We start from the raw sequence: 24142 nt of genomic DNA on the forward strand, positions 1-24142 counted from the left end.
TCTAAAAGAGAAGTCCATAGGTCATTATTGAAATGGCTTGGGGAAAGAGAGGGACAGAGACAGAGAGGGAAAATACTTGAGTACCTGATTGTAAAAAACCGCTTAGATAATCTTGATAGGCGGTATATAAAATCCTAATAAAACTTGAAACTTGAAATCCACTGCTTTTTCCTAGGATAAGTAGCATAAAATATGTTTTACTTCTTAGGATCTAGGACCTGGGACCTGGGTTGGCCACTGTTGGAAACAGGATATTGGGCTTGATGGACCTTCGGTCTGTCCCAGTATGGCAATTCTTATGTTCTTAATGTTTAGCATATATGCTAGCTCTTGGGTTTGATGAGCACCCTAGTTATTGAGCCCCAGGTGCAGTCATTTGTATTAAATAATACCCATAATCATTTTGAAAGTTGTCTCTAATAGGAGAGCGCTGAGGTGCAAAAGGATAAATACAGGAAGAGAAAATTGAAATTAAAAATATAAAATTGGATTGTTTCCTTTCTGTGTTGCTACAGTGCCTGCTCCAGTAGAACATCAGATATGTCCTGCAGTTTGTGTTCTAATGAAACTTTCCTTTGATGAAGAACACAGACATGCAATGAATGAACTAGGTAAGAAGAAATTGTCTTTCTAAAGATGACTGTAACTTTGTCAATTATTGAATCACACACATGAATTATGCTGGAGCTTTGCATGATTGCACTCTATTGTTAATTATTCTCCTGAATTCCATACTACGTGACTGCTATATTTCAGAAATGAAGTATCTTTTGTCATGCTAAGACAAAGAATTGCAGCAATAGAGGCCTCTGATAGGAAAATAATTTAGTATCGCAAGTAATAGGTAAAAGTTTTTATTGGCATATAGAGATGTGATGCCCAAACCTGAGGCCCCAAGTCAGTCAACTTTTTAGGGTATCCCCAATGAATATTCATATGTAGGAGTTATATGTACTGCCTCCATTCCATACAGAATTTCTTATGCATATTCGTTTTGAATATCCTGAAAACTTTGCTAGCTGGAAGTCCTCCACGGCTGATTTGGGAACCACTGTTTTAGTTGTGTGATTTTATTCACTTTGGACATTTAATTCAGCAACAGAATAATCCTTTGAAGATCTACTCCTGAGGGAATTCTGTGAGCGCTAGATAATGGTTCACATAAACACTCGAGTCTAAGCCAGCACTGGAGGAGGAAATGACCCGCTGGGCATTGGGTCACTTCCTCCTCTACTGCATGGGTCCTCATTAAATTCTGCACAGCATTTGTAGAATTCTGTGCATCCTGAGGAGGTGAGGAATTCTGCACAAATTCTGCACTTGCAGAATTCCGCCAGGAGTAAAGATCATACTGCTGTTTTTAAAGTAATAAGACTACATTTATTCTTAAAAATGGAGTGATTTTGGTCACAGCACAATGATGAGAAATTGTTTTTGAGAAATTGATGAGAAATTGGGATTGAGTTAGTCATGCAACTAGGTGATGCTATCACAGATCACCAAGATGGAACAACTCTCCTAGAGCTTGGACCTTAGTGTAAAGTTCTGAGCATATGCAGCCCTTCCCACATGTAGCAGTCTCTGTAGTTTTATGTTTTCTAGTCTGCTGAACAGAAATGAAAACTGTTTTGAGAAGATTTTATCTCTGTCTTCCTATATTGTTTATTTTCCTTGTTTCTTTTCTTTTTATTAAGACATTTTTTCACTATGTCACTGAAGTCAGAGATCCAGCCCTATTTACAATGTGGCAGAAAACTATAGAATTTTAACATTCTAAGTTAGAGAATGATACGGTGGCTGTTACCCGCAGTTAGCCACGGGTAACCCGCCAAAACGATGGGAAAAAAATGGTTGCTGTGGGTATGGGAAGAAGGCCATTCGCCGCCCCGTAGAGTGGTGAATGGCCTTCTCTCTGCAGTTAAGGGAGGGAGCTCGCGTGGTCACTAATCGCGCGGTCCAGCAGCCCCCTCGCTCCTTACTATTGATTGCTGCTGCCGCCATCTGTCTTGGTATCTCCTTCCCTCCCTTCCCCTTACCTTCATGGCAATTTCAATTTTGTTTCTACATGTAGCCAGAGCCTTGAAGTCGCGTATGGCTGCTGGAAAGGTCTCCTCTGATGCAACTTCCTGTTTCCGGTTGCATCAGAGGAGACCTTTCCGGCAACCACACGCAACTTCAAGGCTCTGGCTGCTTGTAGAAACAAAATTGAAATCACCACAAAGGAAAGTGGAGGGAGGGAGATGCCCAGACGGATGGTGGGAGAGAGGGGGCTGCTGGAACGCGCAAAGTGTGCTGAAGGGGGATGGAGAGAGGGGTGGGTGGAGAGGAGAAGATGTTGAAGGGAAATGGGGAAGAGAAAGAGGGGAGAAGACGCTGAAGGGAAATGGGGAAGAGAGAGAGAGGAGAGAAGATGCTGAAGGGAAATGGGGAAGAGAGAGAGAGGGGAGAAGATGTTGAAGGGAAACGGGGAAGAGAGAGAGGGGAGAAGATGCTGAAGGGAAATGGGGAAGAGAGAGATGCCAGACTATTGGGGGAATGGAGGGAAGAAGATGGGTGACAGACCAGTGGGGGGTGGAGGGGAGAGATGGAAGGGAGAGAGAAAGCAGACAGTGGATGTAAGGAATTGAATGAGGAGAAGATGAGGAAAGCAGAAACCAGACAGCAAAGGTAGAAAAAAAATTTCTATTTATTCATTTATTTATTTTTTTGCTTTTAGGATAAAGTAATATATTAGTTGTGTTGATAAACATTTATAATCAGAGCCCTGCCAGCTGAACATCTCTTTCTCTAGTTCAGCAGCCAGAACTTTGATTTATAAAATGACAATTGTATATAACGTTTCTTTTTATACTTTCATAAAATAAGTTCAGTATAAAACTATTCGAGGCTTGTGTGGATGGGATCAGATGGTTTGCGGGGATGGGACGGGGACCGAGCTCACGGGAACGGGATGGAGATGGGGACAAATTTGTTCCTCGTATCATTCTCTATTCTAAGTATCTCTTCTGCCTGGCTGTATATCTTCGAGCCTAAAAGGAACATCTCAGCTCTCTATCCTATTAATTTAAAAGCATTCCTTTCTTTGTTCCTGAGTGATCTGTAAATCTCCTTGTTTACTTAGACAGATCAAATACAATAAAAATAAAAATCTTTGCATTCACTATGAAGCTGAAAAGAGACTGCATTTGGTGCAAAAGGAAGCGAAGGGGTCTGTATCTGCACAGAGATCGGTTGACTCTGCACATTGTTGGGCAGAGTTGCCCTGTACCTCCCAGTACAATTATTTTGAAAGACCAGTCCAGGACCTACTTTAATCACATGACTCTTCCAAGGTTTCCAGGAGCAAAGCACAGTCACCTTTAGAGTATTCTTAAGGCCTGAGGTGAATGTATCATTTGCCCAGCAACCCAGCCAGCAGATTAACTGTGCTCCTTAACTGTATCTGTGACATTCTGTTTGTCTGCCTTGTCTGTTTAGATTGTAAGCTCTTTTGAGCAGGGACTGTCTTCTTTGTGACTGTAGAGTGCTGCGTACATCTGATAGCTCTATAGAAATAATTAATAATAGTAGTAGTAGTAGTAACCAAAATGCATTAGAAACGGAGACATATTGGCCCTGAAGTACCTTATTGAGGAACTCTGAAGCTCAGATGTGCACAGTCAGCTCTAGCACAGGTTGCTATGTTGAAGCAGCAATGACAAGATTCTGACTCAGCATAGCCCTTGTAGTGTAAATACAGCACTTATTGGATTCAGCTCACTGACACAGCACCCGACTTTCTCTGTGCTGATAGTGCAATTCCAGAACAGGATTCTTCTACTTCACCTGTTCAGGACGCTGTGCAATACTTGGTGACTTAGCCACTTTTGTCTTCAGCTCCAGTTCTGCCAACAGTAGCAGATTAATCTTCCTCATCTGTTTTACTATTTGTTCTGGAAAAACCTACTTTCTTCCTGAAAAGATTTTTAATGAAATTGATAGATATTGCAAGGACTTGCCAAATGTTTAATATCAACAACTCGGTGAAACACAATCACGGACAACTACATAACTCCAGTATAGAGAGACATTCATTATTCTGAAGATCCCATAGTCTCTGTACTGTTTGTTTCAGACTCAGAACCTGAAGCTGCATGCTTATTGCACCGGGCGCTGACATTTCCCACTCCCAGCACTTCAGCTGTGAACACAGAACAGAAACATTTGTTAAGCAATTTGTCCTTTTCTTTATTAGCGTCTACATATTCCTCCCCTTCACCTTTGAGTCTCATAATGCTACTTTTGCACTTCTTCCTATCACTAATATATCTAAAATATGTCTTGTCTCCACATTTTCTACCATGTCAGCTATTTTTCTTCCATTTGCATCTTTGCTTTCCTGACTACACGACCAGCCTCTCTTAATTTTCCAGATATTTTTGCCTGTCTTCCTCTTTCTGCAATCTTTTGTAGTTTATGAAAGCTAACCTCTTCCTTACCTTCTCAGCTACTACTTTTGAGAACCAAAGCAGCCTTTTCCTCTTACTTTTACTTACTTGCCTCACAAAAAGGTTTGTCACCCTTACAATCGCTCCTTTCAGTTTTGCCCACCGCATTTCCACTACTTCCAGATGTTCCCATCCAGACAACAATTCCTTGACGTAAATCCATCCAAAGTTAGTTTTTTTAAAGTCTAGAAACTTTGCTTTTGAATGCGCCCTCTCTATACCCATCTTAATATTAAACCATACCATTCAGTGATCACTGGATGCCAGATGATCACCCACTGTATCATCAGAAACATTTTCCCCGTTTGTAAGCACTAAGTCCAGTATGAGCCTATTCCACGTGGGTTCCGTTACCAACTGCTGGAACAGTTCTCCTTGTAGAGAATCCAGGATCTCCCTACTTCTAAAAGACCCCACAATAGGGATACCTCAATCAACATCCAGCATGTTAAAATCACCTGTTAGCAAGACTTCCCCTTTTTTAACGATATTCTGAATGTCTACTATTAAATCTCTTCTTCTTCCGTCTGTGAAGGAGGTCTGTATATCACACCAATGTAAATATATTCACTATTCCCTCTTTCCAAATTGATCCACAGTGCCTCTTCCTTGCCCTGCAGATCCTGCAATTGTGTGGCTTTAATATGATCTTTAACATATGGCCTACTCCCCCCTCCTTTCCTTCCTACCCTGTCTTTTCTGAACAGATTATAGCCCAGTATAACTACATTCCAGTCATGATTCTCCATGAACCACATCTCCATGACCGCCACTATATCCAATTCCTCTTCTTCCATCACAGCTTCTAGATTCAGAATTTTGTTTCCCATACTTCGAGCATTAGTATATACTGCTTTCCAGACATTGCCCTCTTTTCCCATCCATGTAGAGCAGGGATCTCAAAGTCCCTCCTTGAAGGCCGCAATCCAGTCGGGTTTTCAAGATTTCCCCAATGAATATGCATTGATAGCAGTGCATGCACATAGATCTCATGCATATTCATTGGGGAAATCCTGAAAACCCGATTGGATTGCGACTCTCAAGGAGGGACTCTGAGACCCCTGGTGTAGAGGTATTCAGTGATTTACTTACCTGAGGGCTTAAATATGGGTCTAACAAAGTTACGTGCATATCTCGTTGTTAGGATACACCATAAACATCTTTCCGGATTCAGCAATCTTTGCCTACTAATACTAAACAGACCAAGGCTATATGAAATATTTTATTATAGAAATAGAAAAATATAATTCATAAGCCATTGCTGCTTTTCATCAGCCAATTGACGGGAAGCCTGTCTCTGTTCATCCTGTGGTTTCCCGCTTCATGAAAGGCCTTTTCCACGTTCATCCACCCCTTAAACCTCCTCCTGTGGTTTGGGATCTTAACGTGGTCCTTGCTCATTTGATGAAACCCCCATTCAAACCACTTGAACTTTCTTACTTGGAAGGTTGTGTTTCTTATTGCTCTCACTTCTGCCCGTCGGGTCAGTGGGCTTCAAGCCTTGGTTGCGGATACACCTTTCACTGTCTTCCATCATGATAAGGTGGTTCTCCGTACCCATCCTAAGTTCTTGCCTAAGGTTGTTTCTGAGTTTCATATCAACCAATCCGTCGTTCTTCCTGTGTTTTTTCTGAAGCCCCATTCTCACCCTGGAGAAGTGGCTCTGCATTCTCTTGAGTGTAAGCGTGCACTGGCCTTGAAGCTCTTCATTGTTTTGCTCCCCATTGCATTGCATTGCTCCCCAGCTGCATTGCATTGCTCCCCATTGCATTGTTTTGCTCCCCAGCTGTTCCTCTCTTTCAATCCTAATCGTTTGGATCGCTCTGTTTCTAAGCGGACCATTTCTAATTGGTTGGCCATTGGTCTCTCCCTGCCGGGTCGAGTCACTTGAGGAAATCTGTAAGGCTGCCACTTGGTCCTCGGTTCATACGTTTACCTCACACAACTGTCTGGATGCTTTTTCCAGGCGTGATGGCCATTTTGGCCAGTCAGTTTTGCAAAATCTGTTCTCCTAATTTGCCAACTCTCCCTCCATCCCATTCTGGTTAGCTTGGAGGTCTCCCACATGTAGAGAATATGCTGCCTGCTTGTCCTGGGATAAAGCACAGTTACTTACCGTAACAGGTGTTATCCAGGGACAGCAGGCAGATATTCTCGCAACCCACCCACCTCCCCGTGGTTGGCTTCTTTGCTTGCTATCTGAACTGAGGCCATGCTGAGGAGACGCATGCCCTAGACCGGGCGGGAGGGGCTCGCGCGCATGCGCAGGCTAATCGCAAGCTTGAAGGTCTTCAAGCTAGTCTGCTTGCGAAAATGTCCGCTAGGGGTCTCCGTCGGTGACATCACCCACATGTAGAGAATATCTGCCTGCTGTCACTGGATAACACCTGTTACGGTAAGTAACTGTGCTTTTTTTTTCTCACCGAATTTTAAAAACTAAGTAGTTTTTAAATCAGAAAACAGATTTCAGGTGTAGCCTCCTTGCCTTAGCTACAGAAAGTAAACCATTTTCCTGGAAGCACTGTGCCATTAGGCAAACCAGAAAACAACTCTAGTATCCAATAATAAAAAAGGGCACTATTTTATCAAGAACATTATTTATTGCTGGTACAATCCACTGTGTTGGCCCAGTTGGACTACTGTAATTCTATTTATTTGGGTGTCAAACAGGTCAGTTTAGATTGTCTCCAGTTAATACAGAATACAGCAGCCAAACTTATTTTTGGAAAGAGAAAGTACGACCATGTTACCCCATTGCTGAGAAAACTCCATTGACTTCCGATCCATCATAGGATACAGTTCAAGTGTGCATGTATGATTTTCAAACTCCTTTATGGAATATTTGACTCTTTGATTCCCCTTAGTAGGAATTCCTTTAGAATCTGCTATTCAAGAATTACAACAACTCACAAATTAGCATTTCCTTCTCTGAAAGATATTAAATGCACTTGGAAGCTTAGTAAATCTTTTACTTTTAAATTGGTGAGAAGTTGGAATGGATTTCCAGATTCTCTAAGACTGGTAGATCAATTATTTCATTTTCGAAAAAGTTTAAAAACCTGGTTGTTTTCACAATAGTTAATTTGATTTTAGCTGTCGTATAGTAATTTTAAGCAATTCAACATACTTTTTTCTAACTTTTTCCATCCTTCTAATCTAACCAATTTCTGTTTTTATCCCACAGTTTTTACTTGTTATGTTTCATTTTTTAACAAACTGTAAACCGAGTCGAGCTCCTTAGGGAGTAGATTCGGTATATAAAATGAAGATTAGATTAGATAGTATCCAATATAAATTGTGTAAAAACTATATTTAGCTTTTTTTTTTTTTTTTTGAGGTATTTCATGTAGTATTTTTTTTATAGGAGGATTACAGGCCATCGCAGAATTGCTGCAAGTTGACTGTGAAATGTATGGACTTACAAATGACCACTACAGTGTTACATTACGCAGATACGCTGGAATGGCACTGACAAATCTGACTTTTGGAGATGTGGCCAATAAGGTACTTAACTACACCAATCGTGTTTAAGTATTTTTATGTGAAATTGTTTTCTTTTCTTTTTTTTATATGTTATAATCCCCCCCTGTTTGCTAAACCATGATAGTGATTATTAGCGCAGGGAGCTGCATTGAATTTTCTGTGCTTCTCCTGACACTCATAGGAACTCTGAGTGCCGAGAGCAATGCGAAGCATTCAGCGCGATTCCCTGCGCTAATAACCACTATCACGGTTTAGTAAAAGGAAGGGTATATTAAGTTTCTACATTTTTATCAGTGCTGCTACTATTTATCATTTCTATAAAATTGTGCACATACATGTAAGAGACAGTTCTTTACAAGGAGAATAAAAGCAGCCTCAAAAAAGCAAACTGTATTCTTTCTGTAATAGAGGTTAAAAAGCAGGCTTGTGCCAAACATGCAGGATAGTTAAGCTCCTTGGAGACTTCCCTAAATAACTTTATTCAGATACATAGATTATACATCTCCCCTCCACACCTGCATTCATACACCACAAGATGCTCTATTCTTCTCTGTTTCAGATATTTTGTAGAATTAAATTTAAATAAGTCTAAAATTAATGTTATTTTTATAGAGCACACATTTATCTGAATGACTGCATATGTGTATTGCATTTCCTCTATGACAGTGGTGTCAAACTCAGGCCTGCGAAAAAATACCCTGTTCCTTCCCTCCCTCCATCTCATTGTCCACCATCTCTCTTTCGGCTTCCCGGTCTCACCTTCAAAGCAGCCTGGTTGGCTGTAGCTATCCTAGCAGGCTGCCGTAGCCTCCTTAGCATGCTCCCTCTGCCGCAGTCCTGTACATCAGAGGAGGGGCGGGACTGTAGCAGAGGGAACATGTTGCAGAGGCCGACGGCAGCCTTTTTGGATTCCTACAGCCAACCGGCGATCCTCTGCAGGCTGCTTTGAAGGTGAGACCAGGAAGCCAGAGGATGCTAGAAAGAAAGGGGAAAAAACATGCAGGCCTTCCGGGGGGGAGGGGGGAAGGCAGGCCCTGGTGTAGAAGTACATGGAGGGTGGGAAGGAGGGGTCCAAAGTGACGTACATATGCATGCTGAGGGTGGAGGGGAGGGGAAGAAATAATGGGCTTTAAAACAGAGAAGAGGGAGAGAGATGGACAAAGGAGTGGAGGGAGGGAAGGAACAGAAAGGGAGAGAAATTGGACAGAAGGGATGGTGTGGAGGGAGGATAGAGATACTGGATAGAAGGGTATTTTGGGAAGAGAAAGGGAGAGATGGTGGACCCTAGGGTGGTGGGGGAAGGAGGGAGAAATGCTAGATGAAAGGGTAGTTGAGAAAAGGAGAGATGGTGGATCTAGGGATGGTGAGGTCCATCGCTGCAGCTGTGGGGATGGAGAAAAAAAAAAAGGAAAGATGCCAGACCTCCGGTGGAAGGGAAACAGAAGGGGAGGACAGAGTTGGAAGATGGATGGTTAGTATGGAGAAAGAAGGAAATGACAAACGGGCAGGAGACCCTGGCAAATGAGTTATTAGAACACAACCAGAGCCTGGGACCAGCATGATTTGAACAATGACCAGACAGCAAAAGGTAGAAAAAATAATTTTATTTTCTGTTTTGTGATTACAATATGTCAAATTTGAAATGTGAATCCTTGCAGAACTGGTGCTAGACAGCAAGCATGAACTAGGACCTAAAAGAGAGAGGAAAAGTCTTTTTTATGTATTTTGTTTACATCACAGAGCCGGCGTGGGGTTGGAGAAGTTCTAACCCTATACTTCTACTAAGACTAAGGGGTCCTTTTATTAAGGTTTGCATTTAGCGTGTGCTAATCTTTAGTGAACACTAAATCGGTTAGCGTACTTAATAAAAGAACCCCTAAGTATCTTAATAAAAAATTTGGCCCACGACTTAGCCTATGTTTTAGATTTCGGCCCCTTATCTGATTGAGTTTGACACCCCTGCTCTAGGAGAAGGGGACAGTACATGTGACAGTTGCTCCATAGTGCTGAGGAAATAGGCATGGGTGAAGTCTTGAGTTGAGAAAGGGGTGTGGGGATGTGTGTGGCTGTGGAGAGGTGCTTGTACGTGCACATGGTAAGATAGGAGAGGATTTGTCTGACAGGATTGGGATTGTGGATAGCTGGAGGTGGTAATGTGGTGTCTGCATGAGGCTTAGATTGCATTAAGGGTAAAGGCTATATCAGGTTAGAAGTGGGCACACTTTCCCATCTCTATGTACCAGCACTGCCAACCTTAGAGGTTATGCTCTCTGGCATCCCTGTTCTTGCTTTTGATTGGTATTTATAAAATAACTATATTTTCATACTGAGGAGCATAAGAGGATAAGCTATGCAAAAGAAATAAAAGGAAACCTTTTTGTGATACTGCAAGTCCTCAGCTGCAGGAAGAATCAGCAACAAAGTAGAAAATTCTAATTTTAAAATATTGTAGTGGAAAACTATCCCTATTTCCTATTGGCTTAAAAAAACATACCATTGGATTGGAATTTATTTATCTTATATATATTTTTTATTTTTATTTTGTATTTGTATCATTTTTATTTTTATTTCTATCTTTACTATTTAATCCTAATTTAATATACTTACTGAATTCTTGTTAGAATATTCATATTCTCGTCTCTATCTCTATTTCTATCTTTTACATTATATTTGTTTACTATTCATTAATTATTCCTCAGGTACTTTAGCTAGATTGTGAGCCTTCGGGACAGTTAAGGAATTTCCAAGTACCTATCTTCAATAATTTTATTTTATTGTATCTTCCAATGTATTCTGTATTGTAAACCACTTAGAAACTTCATGGTTATTAGCGGTATATAAGAATTAAATTAAATTAAATTTATCCAAATGAGTTCAAATATCATTGTTCTTTAGGTTAAGCAATATTGATATCACCTGATTTAGTTTATAGGAAACATTTTATATGTAGAAGCTCGGTAAAAATACGTTTATTCCCTTTGAAATGACTACATTTTCAAGGAATTTTCAAAATGTAAGATTCCTAAAGATACTTCTAGTGAATGAAGCTGAAGAAATTATTTACAAGATCATCTGCATAACTTGAAAAATGTGGGAAAATATTTTATGATCATGAAATGCCATAATTCCATTTCTAAAAAAATAGTTCTAATATCATATCTCTGCAAGAGACTAAATGAAAAAAGATAACCAAAGTATCCCCATTAGTTGTCTCCTTTAGGGATGCTTCTAGTAAATCTGTGAGAATGAACATGTTTGGAGAAACTACAGTGAGTTGCCCATAACTCCTATCTGTTCCCATGTTCTCATTACAGAACTCTGAATATACTGCGTCCTTGAAATACTGCGAGAGAGCTAAAGAGCATTTTCAGAACTTTAATAAAATAGATTCTCTGAGGGCAAGCAAGCATAATATTCTCATCCATGGAATCTGATACATACACTGCCAAGTGCACTCTCACTTTAAATCTTTAGGCAGTGCCCATGCCTTCCTACCTGACATTGGCTCGCAGAACCTTTCCACAAAGCCGAGAAGCCTGTCTCTGATTTCTCCTCAGTGCATCAAACTTAGAAGTAATTTTTATGCCTTCCTGATTTTATTTTTTGTCATTTTCTTCATAATTCTCTATCTTTTTCATTTTCACACATTTCCTTTGAGTTTGGTTCAAGTTGGTCAATTTTTTTATTTTTTTCCTCAGGCCAATTCAAGGCCTCTTTTTTTTTTTTTTTTTTATTGCCCAGGGAGTGTTAACATTTTTCAATATACTTTTCACTCAATCTCCCTGAGCCATCGAGCCTTTGATCTTGTGTCAGCTGTTTTTCCTTCCATGTCAAAGTGAGTGCCAGGCAGCTTCAAGAAATATACTTGATATAATTGGACTATTTCAGGCTTTGATCCCAATAATTGGTGTGTTCATTGTCTAGGTCCTGAACATAGGGACATTTATTGTGAACTCTGTCTTCGTATGCAAAAGAGGTCACTAAAAGCCCAAGAAATCCAGTGTGATAAACTTTTTGGTTCAGCATTGACGTCCAGCATGGCATCAGTTTTGACACCATATGCACTGATGCCAAATAGAGAGCATTGAACATCGGACTTTCTGCAGAGACAGGACTCAACATCATCTTTGTTCCTGTCACGCTCATTCAAGAAGTCCTCATGTAAGAAAGCTCAGAAGCACAAACATTCCTCCTCTTCTAGGCATGGTGTGGCATCATCCCAGTTGTCCACCTCTTTGATGTATAGTAAGCCTTGACACACCATGGACCACTCTCCATCACTGTAGATCATGTTTCTTCCCAGGTGTGCCTTGACTTTGAAGTCTCCTTTGCCCAGATAACATACACTGTAGACTCCTTCCATGCTGTTGTCTCTTCCGGTGCAGATGCCAACTCTTTAGGAGGAGATCCAGGCTATGGTCAAACAAGAGCTATTGGGGTTTCTGCAAATGCATTCTACACAGGCTTTAAAGGCATCCGTGCCTGCCCTAGCCCAGCCTGAGGATATGTGAAGGCGTCGATCGAGGATAAAGTCGCATGCCCCTGCTCGATGTCAAGCATTGGAGTCTGCAAGGATCCATTTTGCATTTTTGTCATCAACAGAAGAGTTATCTCCTGGGTCAGAGCATCGATTCATGCCTCAACCCACACTCCTGATTCACCTACAAGGGAATATTTTGAGGCATCTGATTTAGATATCTCCAACCATTCAGATAAGAGTTTATCAGACTACTTAGCAGAAGAATCCTTCTCACCTCAAAATTTTAAGTCTCTGCCAGATAGTATAACCTTTATGGGCTTTGTAAGACAAATGATTGAAGCTCTTCCCATCAAAATGGAGACAAAGGAAGAACTTCCCTCTGAGCTTTTATTGAGCTTGTTCACTGTCAGAAAATTCCTAGCTAGAGGCATATTTGATGCGTTTAATATATTTTCTAGAACATTGCAGTGGCAATTGCTATGCACCGTTTATCTTGGCTCACTGGTCTTTGATCTGAAAATTTCAATCCAGGAACACCTTTCAGATGTTCCTTGTAAGGGTGATCTGTTTGGAGACAAGATTGAAGAAATGGCTGCTAAAATTAAAATTCTATTACAAATACAGATAAATTAAGAAAAATATAGCACTCTGTATATTAAATATTCTATAGTGCCAAAATGAATTTAAACATAACACCCCCTCCCCCCAATAAGGAGAATCATTAATAACTAAAGTGTATAGTGTGCTCAGTGCTCCAGCAGACAAATCATATGGAAAATAGACCAGCAAAAAATGAGGAGCCATCATAGCATCACCAAGTTCCTCATAACCCTGCCAGCTCAGAGTATGTATCGCAAAGAATAAATAAATAATATAGTGAATGATAAATTTTCACTTATCTTTGTTGCAGGGCAAGGTATACTCCATGATACGGTCCAGTCTGCCAGTTTAAATCAGTCCAAAATCCAATTCAAGCTGACTTCAGACAAACACTCATCTCCTTGAAGGAGGACAAGTGTTTGTCTGAAATCAGAAGATTAAATTTGGATCATATGATATTTTTTCTTTACTTTGATTTTTTGATTGTTTTTTTCACCTGGCCACTAGAGATTTTGACAGCTATCATATGGAGTCGTGCTAAGCTTGAACTGGATATTGGACTGATTTAAACAGGCAGAGGGGACCTTCTCATGGAGTATACCTCGTCCTGCAACAAAGATAAGTGATCATTTATCATCATTCACTATACTATTTATTTATTCTTTGTGATGCATACTCTTTGAGCTGGCAGGGTTATGAGGAAGTTGATGATGCTATGATGGATCCTCATTTGAGCTGGTCTATTTTCCATATGACTTATCTGCTGGAGCACTGAGCACACCATACACTTTAGTTATTAATGATATTACTTATTGGGGAGGGTGTTATGTTTAAATTCATTTTGGCACTATAGAATATTTGGTAAAATTTAAAAAAAAACACCACACAGACACCATGACAGCTTTGTTTAAGCCTCAAACCTCTCAGGCTTCTATTTCTAAGAGATAATCTACTCCATCATACTGCTGCAATACAAAACATTGTTACAATCAGCCGTCTTCATCATCCTCTAACCTGTTTATCAGTGACCCGGTGCAAATCAACAAAACAAACAGAAATCTCAACCTCATTCTCAGTCCAAACAGCAGTCATCTTTTTGACCCTTTTCTAGAGAGCATTACCAATATTCCCCTGACTCTACCTTCCACTCTCCCCATTGGAGACAGATTGATCAACACTCCCCCCTCCATATTCGCGGATTTAGGATTTGTGGATTTGGTTATTCGTGAGTCTCTGTCACCCCATCTCCTGGACTCCTCCACAACTTACCTTTAAAACCCTGGTGAAGCAGGGTAGGAACATTCTTCCTATGCGTCTAATCTGTGAAGATCTGTTATCAAAAATGGCTGCCTCAAGTTCCTGTGTCAGTCTCTTGAGTTCCAGTGGTCTCATGAGACTGACATGGGAGGGAGTCAGGGTGGAGGCCCTAAAGTTATTTATAATTTTTAAATATTCGCAAGAGAGCTGTGCCCCTAACCCCCGCAAATATGAAGGGAGACCTGTATTTTCACCAATGTTGAACTCTTGCCATAACAGATCAGAGGGTGCTTAGACTCCATCACTCAGGGCTATACCCTATGTTTGTTCAGAAAACCTCCAAACCACCCACCCAAACGAGTCTCTTTCCAACTCCCTCCAGAAGACCCTCCTTCACCAGGAACTTCTAGCTAAACACAATGGAATCTATTTATCTGCAAGAGAGGGTTTGGGATTTTACGCCAAGTATTTCCTGATACCAAAAATGACCGGAGATCTTCGACCTATTTTAGACCTCCAGGGCCTAAACAAGTTTTTACTGGTCTCTCTGGGAACTACGAGGATCATTTCATAAATAATGCACACTATTTTTTTTTAATTTACTTTTTTTTTTCCTCAATAATTTCTTTACAATCCTTCAATATAGTCTCCCTGCTTTGCAATGACCTGGTCCCAACATCCGGGAAGCTCCATTATTCCATCCAAGACACTGTTTTTGTTCAGTTGCCAAATGACTCGGGTACCGGCAGAAAAAAGCTCTTCTAGAGATGCAAAATGATGTCCACGTATAGGTTGTTTCAACTTTGGAAAAAGGTAGAAGTTTGGTGAACTCAAGTATGGACTGTAGGGAGCATGAGGTAACACCTCCCAGCTGTATTTGTGTAGTTTTTCAATGACGAGTGGAGAGCTCCATGTTCCTCAAGGCCAAAAAAATTTTGATGAGCTCAATCAAAAGTCAAACAAATGATGATTTTAGCTTATAATCATGAAGGCCTCATCATTACAGATAAAGTTCCATGTGGAAGAAGTGTCACAGCAGTGTATTATCATGATTTTTTGCAAAAAATGAGCAGAAAAATTTACAAAACCCAACCTCAGTTGCTCTTGGCTGGGTCACTCATTCTTTACAACAACGCTTGCCCACACATAGGGAATGTCGTCATTGAAAAACTATGCAAATACGGCTGGGAGGTGTTACCTCATGCTCCCTACAGTCCAGACATGAGTCCACCAGACATTGACCTTTTTCCAAAGTTGAAACAACCTATGCGTGAACATCGTTTTGCATCTCTGGAAGAGCTTTTTTCCGCCGGTACCCGAGCCATCTGGCAACTGAACAAAAACAGTGTCTTGGATGGAATAATGAAGCTTCCCGGACATTGGGACTCGTTCATTGCAAAGCAGGGAGACTATATTGAAGGATTATAAAGAAATACTTGAAAAAAAGCCAAACATGTAAATTAAAAATAGGGTGCATTATATATGAAATGAGCCTCGTATTTTACTGCTACTGGAAAACGGAGATTGGCTTTACTTTAAGAACATAAGAAATGCCTCTGCTGGGTCAGACCCGAGGTCCATCGTGCCCAGCAGTCCGCTCACGCGGCGGCCCAACAGGTCCAGGACCTGTGCAGTAATCTTCTATCTATACCCCTCTATCCCCATTTCCAGTAGGAATTTGTCCAATCCTTTCTTGAACCCCAGTACCGTACTCTGCCTTATAACGTCCTCTGGAAGCGCATTCCAGGTGTCCACCACACGTTGGGTAAAGAAGAACTTCCTAGCATTTGTTTTGAATCTGTCCCCTTTCAACTTTTCCGAATGCCCTCTTGTTCTCTTATTTTTCGAAAGTTCAAAGAATCTGTCCCTCTCTACTCTCTCTATGCCCTTCATGATCTTGTAAGTCTCTATCATATCCCCTCTAAGTCTCCTCTTCTCCAGGGAAAAGAGACCCAGCCTCTCCAATCTCTCAGAATATGACAGGTTTTCCATACCTATTATCAGACGTGTTGCTCTCCTTTGAACCCTCTCGACTAATGCCATATCCTTCTTAAGATACGGCGACCAATATTGGACGCAGTACTCCAAATGCGGGCGCACCATCGCCTGATACAACGGCAGGATAACTTCTTTCATTCTGGCTGTAATACCCTTTTTGATTATACCAAGCATTCTATTCGCTTTCTTAGCGGCCGCTGCACACTGTGCCGACGGCTTCATTGTCATGTCCACCATTACCCCCAAGTCCCTTTCCTGGGTACTCTTATTCAATATATTGAAAATACGTTTTATCCAATTCAGTTATAAGCAGGGATTCATCCAGACCAAAAAACATACAGATAAAGCTGACATACTAAAAATCAAAAAGATGAAAAAGATGAAAAGGAGAAAAATAAACCTCAATTGAGGGTCGTTGGGACTACACAAGTACCCAACCATCCACTCATCATCACGGGTTTATAAAAAACTCCAAAACATGTATAAATAATCAATTCTCACATCTTTCATTCACACGAGGTCTTCTTTTTGTTATTTTTCACAGTCTTTTTTTATATATATAAAATTTCAGTTTAAATGTCAAGCAATGAAAAAGGCCCGAATCCCAAGCTTAACCACATTAATTGGCGAGGACTACAGCTGAATGTAATCAGTATAAGCAGTTTTTAGAGATATGCAGCATATATCTGAAATCGTGAAAAAATACACTCATCTGAAATCGAGGATTTTCACCAAGAGGTTTCCAATTCAAGATCCCGACAGAAAAGACTTTCTGTTTCGCCCGACGAGGGCTACTTCAGGGGAACAATATCAACTCCAATATCTCTCTGCTTCTAATTATCTGCTGGAAATAGAGCCGACTCCTCTCAAGAAGGTACCGTCTTGAGAGGAGTCGGCTCTATTTCCAGCAGATAATTAGAAGCAGAGAGATATTGGAGTTGATATTGTTCCCCTGAAGTAGCCCTCGTCGGGCGAAACAGAAAGTCTTTTCTGTCGGGATCTTGAATTGGAAACCTCTTGGTGAAAATCCTCGATTTCAGATGAGTGTATTTTTTCACGATTTCAGATATATGCTGCATATCTCTAAAAACTGCTTATACTGATTACATTCAGCTGTAGTCCTCGCCAATTAATGTGGTTAAGCTTGGGATTCGGGCCTTTTTCATTGCTTGACATTTAAACTGAAATTTTATATATATAAAAAAAGACTGTGAAAAATAACAAAAAGAAGACCTCGTGTGAATGAAAGATGTGAGAATTGATTATTTATACATGTTTTGGAGTTTTTTATAAACCCGTGATGATGAGTGGATGGTTGGGTACTTGTGTAGTCCCAACGACCCTCAATTGAGGTTTATTTTTCTCCTTTTCATCTTTTTCATCTTTTTGATTTTTAGTATGTCAGCTTTATCTGTATGTTTTTTGGTCTGGATGAATCCCTGCTTATAACTGAATTGGATAAAACGTATTTTCAATATATTTACTATTAGTCTCACGTTTTTGCCTCAAAACAAATTATTAGTGGCATACTCTTATTCAATAACATCCCTCCCATTGTATAGTTGTACCTTGAGTTTCTGCTCCCCACATGTAATACTTTACATTTTTCAATGTTGAACTTCATCTGCCATTTCGCCGCCCATTCTTCTAATTTGTTCAAGTCCCTTTGCAACTTTTCGCAGTCCTCTGTAGTCCGAGCTCCATTAAATAGTTTGGTGTCGTCCGCAAATTTTATTATCTCGCACTTCGTTCCTGTTTCTAGATCATTTATGAAGATATTAAATAGCAGCGGCCTGAGCACCGAGCCCTGCGGGACACCACTCGTGACCCTCCTCCAGTCGGAGTAGTGACCCTTCACTCCTACCCTTTGTTTTCTACCCTCCAACCAGTTTCTGATCCATCTATGTACGTCTCCTTCCACCCCATGGTTCTTCAGTTTCCGGAGTAGACGTTCATGGGGCACCTTGTCAAAGGCTTTTTGGAAATCTAGATATATGATGTCTATGGGGTCTCCTTTGTCCATCCGTTTGTTGATCCCTTCGAAGAAGTGCAATAAGTTCGTTAGGCACGATCTTCCCTTGCAGAAACCATGCTGGCTGGTTATCAGAAGTTCATTTTTTTCAAAATGTTGATCGATGTTTTCTTTTATCAGTGCTTCTGCCATTTTCCCAGGAACTGAAGTCAGGCTCACCGGCCTGTAGTTTCCTGGGTCACCTCTTGATCCCTTTTTAAAGATGGGCGTAACGTTGGCTATCTTCCAATCTTCCGGGATCTCGCCTGTTTTCAGGGATAAGTTGCAAATTTGCTGCAGTAGTTCCGCTATCTCCTCCTTTAATTCCTTCAGAACCCTTGGATGTATGCCATCCGGACCCGGGGATTTGTCAGTTTTTAGTTTTTCTATCTGCCTACGAACGTCCTCAAGGCTCACTTCTATGGATGTTAATTTTTCTGCCTGACTTCCGTTGAAGAATTGCTCAGGTTCCGGTATGTTGGACGTGTTTTCGTTTGTAAATACAGACGAGAAGAACATGTTAAGCCTTTCTGCCACTACCTTCTCCTCCTTCACCACTCCCTTCCTGTCTCCGTCGTCCAGCGGTCCCACTTCCTCTCTAGCCGGCTGCTTCCCTTTAACATATCTGAAGAATGGTTTGAAATTTCTTGCTTCCCTGGCTAGCCTCTCTTCATACTCTCTTTTGGCTTTCCGAACCTCACGGTGACATTCTTTTTGATGCTTCTTGTGCTCTTTCCAGTTCCCCTCAGTTTTGTCCTTTTTCCATTTCTTGAATGATTTTTTCTTATTGCCTATCGCTTCCTTCACTGTTTTGGTTATCCACGCCGGGTCTTTTGTTCGATTCTTTTTACACCCCTTCCTGAATCTGGGGATATACAGATTTTGCGCCTCGCTCACCATGTCCCTGAAGAAGGACCAGGCATGATTTACCGTTAGCCATGTTTTGGAAGTGTTCCTAAGTTTCTTCCTTACCAATTCCCTCATTGCTTCGTAGTTTCCTTTCCTGAAGTTAAAAGTTGTCGCAATGGATCTCTTGCCTTTTGACACTCCTACCTCAACCTTGAACTTGATCATATTATGATCGCTGTTTCCCAACGGTCCCACTACTTCTACTTCCTTTGCAGGTCCCCTTAACCCATTTAGGATTAGATCCAGAGTGGCATTTCCTCTCGTCGGTTCTCTAACAAGCTGTTCCATGAAACAATCCTGTGTAGCTTCCAGGAATTTTGTCTCCCTAGTGCATTTCGAGCTTCCAAGCCTCCAGTCTATCCCAGGGTAGTTGAAGTCTCCCATAATAACCGTGTTGCCGCTTTTGCATTCACGCTTCATCTCGGCTTCCATTTCCTCATCGATATCTCTGGTTTGCCCCGGTGGGCGATAAAATAGGCCCATCTTTATTTCAGGCCCTTTCCTTCCCGGTATTTTAACCCATAGAGATTCCGGCTTGCTGGCCGTCTCTGCTGTGTCCATTTGTGTGGATTGTATGCCTTCTTTTATGTATAGGGCTATTCCACCTCCTTTTTGTCCTGTTCTGTCCTGGCGATAGAGCTTGTATCCCGGTAGTGCTGTATCCCATTTGCTTTCCTCATTCCACCATGTTTCAGAGATTCCAATGATGTCGATGTCTTCTGCGTTGGCCAAGGCTTCTAGTTCCTCCATTTTGTTTCTTAGGCTCCTTGCATTAGCATATATGCACTTTAGATCCTGGTATTTTGCTGTCCTCCTTTCTTTTCCCTGTGCTTCGGTCCATATTTTCTTCTCTTTTGCTGCAGACTTTCTAGATCTCAAGGAAACATACACTCACATTTCTATCCTACCTGCTCACAAGAAGTCTCTGCTTCTGCATAGATCCCTGGCATTTCCAATACAAGCTTCCTCAAGCTTTTATGGTTTGCCAGCATCTATCAGAAGTCATGTCTTCAGCTGTCCTGATCCTTGGCATTCATATGAGCACTCTTGAACACCATTCATGGTCAGACTTTTCTACCCAAGCAGAGTTCTCAATCTCATTTATCTGTGTCAAACAATCTCAACCTTCAAGTGCAGTTCTACACGCCAGATGTTATGCCTTCTAGGTCACACGACATTGACAGTTCACATGACCCCATTCACATGTCTTCATTCACGTCTTCATAATGGACCTTATCAACTCAATGGGATCCGTATCTGCTCCAGTGCAAGTGACCCCGAATGTACAGCATTTTCTCTAATGGTGGATGGTAGCACACAGTCTTACTTGGGGTCTCCCTTTCCAGCTCCCTCCCCACCAGAAATTTCTAACCACAGATGCTTCGCTGCTGGGCTGAGGAGCTCATCTAGACAGTCTCCACACTCAGGGAGTTTGGTCTCACCATGATCAGAAATTCCATATCAGTCTTCTAGAGCTACAAACGATAGGGAACGCTTTCAAACATTCCAGGACCGCCTCCTTCAATAGGTCATACTCATCCATACAGACAGCCAGGTTGCCATTTTCTACTTGAACAAACAAAGAGGCATGAGATCTTATCCCCTTTGAAGGCATTCGAGATTTTGAATAGGGCAACTGCTTATGGAATACTTTTCAGGGAGGTTTATACAGTAGGAAAGTAGAATGTATTGGCAGGCAAATTGATTAGAATTAAGCTTCACGAATGGTCATTCACGAATGGTCATTCAGCCCAACAGTCTTGTATCCAATTTTCTCTTGATTGTGAATTCTGGACATAGATCTTTTTGCTTCCCTTCAGAACAAACTTCCACAATTCTGTTCCAGACCCTTTGCCCCCAGTTGCAATGCATCATCTAACTTTCTACTTACCGTAATTGGGGAGACAAGTTCCTCTATGCATTTCCTCCAATCCCTCTCATAGGTGAAACTACTCAAATTGTGCAAAGATTGGGGAACCATGATTCTCATAGCACCTCTTTAGCCACACCACGTTTAGTGTCCTCACTTGCTTCGGTGGCTGCAACTGCCCAACCGAATCGGTGCACTTTCAGAGCCTCCTTTTGGTCCCTGCCGGGTATGTGAGCCTGCTCCAAACCCCCCCCCCCCTCCCGAACTGCAGGGACCATCTTGATTCTTCGGAGGGAACCAGCCCTCACTTGCTTCGGTGGCTGCAACTGCCCAAACGAATCGGCTCACTTTCAGAGCCTCCTTTTGGTCCCTGCCAGGCGTGTGAGCCTGCTCCCCCCTCCCCCACCCGAACTGCCGGGACCATCTTGATACTTCGGAGGGAACCAGCCCTCACTTGCTTCGGCTGCCACAACCGCCCAACCGGATCGGCTCACTTTCAGAGCCACCTTTTGGTCCCTGCCGGGCGACTGAGCGGAGCATCTATCCACTACTCACTGACCATCACTCAATGACATCTTTAAACAATCATTTTAACACTGTTCTTTACCATTCATAAGCACTGCTCCTTATTGTTTCTAATCCTTGAATTGTTCCTCAGCTGAAATTATCCCCAACCATCTGACACTGCCCCACTGTTCCACTAAAATTGTACCTGATCTGATATTGTTCCCAATAAGCAAATATTGTTCCTCTGAGGACTTGGTGCCGGTAGATTGGGGGCACCAAAGACATTATTGCCTGTTTCGTAAACTACTTACTTAAAGAGAAACTTCTGCAGGCTGCCAGGCGCAAAACGCACTTGCATGGCTTTGAAGTTGGAGTTTTTCAAGACCTAGCTCTCTCCACGCTACAAAAGCGAAGGGCCTTCAGGGAGGTTACTCAGGTGTTGCGAGCAGAGGGACACCGCTATCAGTGGTTGTTCCCGTTTGGAGTTTGGATGACAGTGAATGGAAAATCACGGAGAGTGGATACGGTGGACAATGCCTGGTTGGCCTTGAAGGACCTGGGCTGTAATAATTTACCTGCAGCACTGATGTTGGGCACCCTGACGAAAGGCGGCCCTGCGGTGGGGACTTATCATACAGTCACCCGTGCTGTTAAAAAGGCAACCCTGTTGGAGAGTGGAGTCGCAGTTGGAGGATCTGGAGGTCTGCGAGTGTAATCCAGGAGGACTGGTCGAGCAGCCTGCATCCTTTATTTGGACTTTTGGACTTGGCTGTATCGGGTATTTGATGAATGGGGTTCTGAATGAGTGTGTTGTGGGCTGAGTGTGCTGAATTGGGGGGAGGTTGGTGGGTGCTATGCTTGAGAGGCCACGGTTTGACTGGTGGGGATACCGTTTTGTAGGTATGGGATGGTTGATTTGGGGATTGTCGGAGTGATTGTATGGAAACACTTGGGCGGCCTGTAGGTTGTTGGAAGGTGTTTTTTATTGTTTGGATATGGAGGGGAGGGAGTTATAACTCAGTGAATGTGACTTTTGCTTTGTTGGGAAGGTTACGGTGCTAGATGCCTTTGGGGGGAGACTTCATCTTTTCTCAGTGGCTGATCTGCATTTTGCTAGGTCAGCAAATGTGGGATGAGGAGGAGGGGGGGAGTTGTGTGGACTTTGTTGAGTACTAAAGGGAGGATACAGGGGCATGGACAGGAGAAGGAATTACTCAGGGTTGGGTCCTGGAATGTTAACAGGTTGAATAGTCCGCGGAAGAAAAGTATTGTTCACAGGAAAATGAAAAGAATGGGTTGGGATCTTTGTTTGTTACAAGAAACCCACTTGAGGCCTAGGGATGCCGCATTGTTAAATAATCCAGCTTATGAGCAAGTATGGACACACCAAGGCCCGCACACACACAGGAAGGGTGGGATAGCTATATTGGTGCGCCAAGGGTTGGTTGTTGACCAGGTTTATCGGGATTCTCAGGGGAGATGCCTTGCATTGCAAGGATCCTTGCAGGGGCACAGTGTAACTATTGTGAATGTGTACGGCCCCAGTGTTGACCAGGGACCATTCTACCGCACTTTGTGCGGGGAGTGGTGTTTTGTGGGGGGGATTTCAACGTGTTCTCTAATGGGACGCTGGATCATTCTAGGGGGGTAGGGGTTATCATAGGAGGCATGCTAGAGCTTTTAGAGGGTTTATGCCTGCCTTGGGGTTGATAGATTGTTGGCGCCTCCTCCACAGGACTCAACGTAATTTTACCTATTACTCTCATGCTCAAAACACCTACACCCGAATAGATGGGATCTGGGTACACAGAAATCAATGGAGTCAGATAAAGGAGGCTGAGATAGTAGAGATCCAGGTCTCAGATCATGCTCCGGTCTCGGTAGATTGTTTGGGGGTGGTCTCGGGGGTACCAGATATTGGTGGTTGAATGACTCCTTACTTACCTCCCCGGAGGTAAAGACTGAGGTTCTCCGTACTATTGAAACATACGGGGGAGGTATCTGATGGAATCCTATGGGATGCTTTGAAGGTGGTGGTGCGGGGCGTATTTATTAAGAACATAAGAACATAAGAATTGCCACTGCTGAGTCAGACCAGTGGTCCATCATGCCCAGCAGTCCGCTCACGCAGCGGCCCTCTGGTCTAAGACCAGCACCCTAACTAAGACTAGCCCTACCAGTGCACGTTCTTGTTCAACAGAAACTTGTCTAACTTTGTCTTGAATCCTTGGAGGGTGTTTCCCCTATAACAGCCTCTGGAAGGGCGTTCCAGCTTTCTACCACTGGGTGAAGAAGAACTTCCTTACGTTTGTACGGAATCTATCCCCTTTCAACTTTAGAGAGTGCCCTCTTGTTCTCCCTACCTTGGAGAGGGTGAACAACCTGTCCTTATCTAATAAGTCTATCCTCTTCAGTACCTTGAATGTTTCGATCATGTCCCCTCTCAATCTCCTCTGTTCGAGAGAGAAGAGGCCCAGTTTCTCTAATCTTTCGCTGTACGGCAGCTCCTCCGGCCCCTTAACCATCTTAGTCGCTCTTCT

The 24142-nt window shown here is 42.2% G+C and overlaps 1 protein-coding gene across 9 annotated transcripts in view; it reads left to right on the forward strand.

Annotated features, from left to right (window-relative positions):
* APC (APC regulator of WNT signaling pathway) overlaps positions 1 to 24142 on the forward strand; it is a 344325-nt gene that overhangs the window by 282879 nt on the left and 37304 nt on the right. For all 9 annotated transcript variants that reach the window (XM_033929104.1, XM_033929106.1, XM_033929103.1 and 6 more), the window contains 2 exons: positions 516 to 611; positions 7852 to 7991. In XM_033929104.1, the coding sequence (XP_033784995.1) occupies positions 516 to 611; positions 7852 to 7991 (236 nt within the window). The remainder of the gene's footprint in view (positions 1 to 515; positions 612 to 7851; positions 7992 to 24142) is intronic.

Source organism: Geotrypetes seraphini, chromosome 1, assembly GCF_902459505.1.
Source record: "Geotrypetes seraphini chromosome 1, aGeoSer1.1, whole genome shotgun sequence".
In the NCBI taxonomy this organism is placed as follows: Eukaryota; Metazoa; Chordata; class Amphibia; order Gymnophiona; family Dermophiidae; genus Geotrypetes; species Geotrypetes seraphini.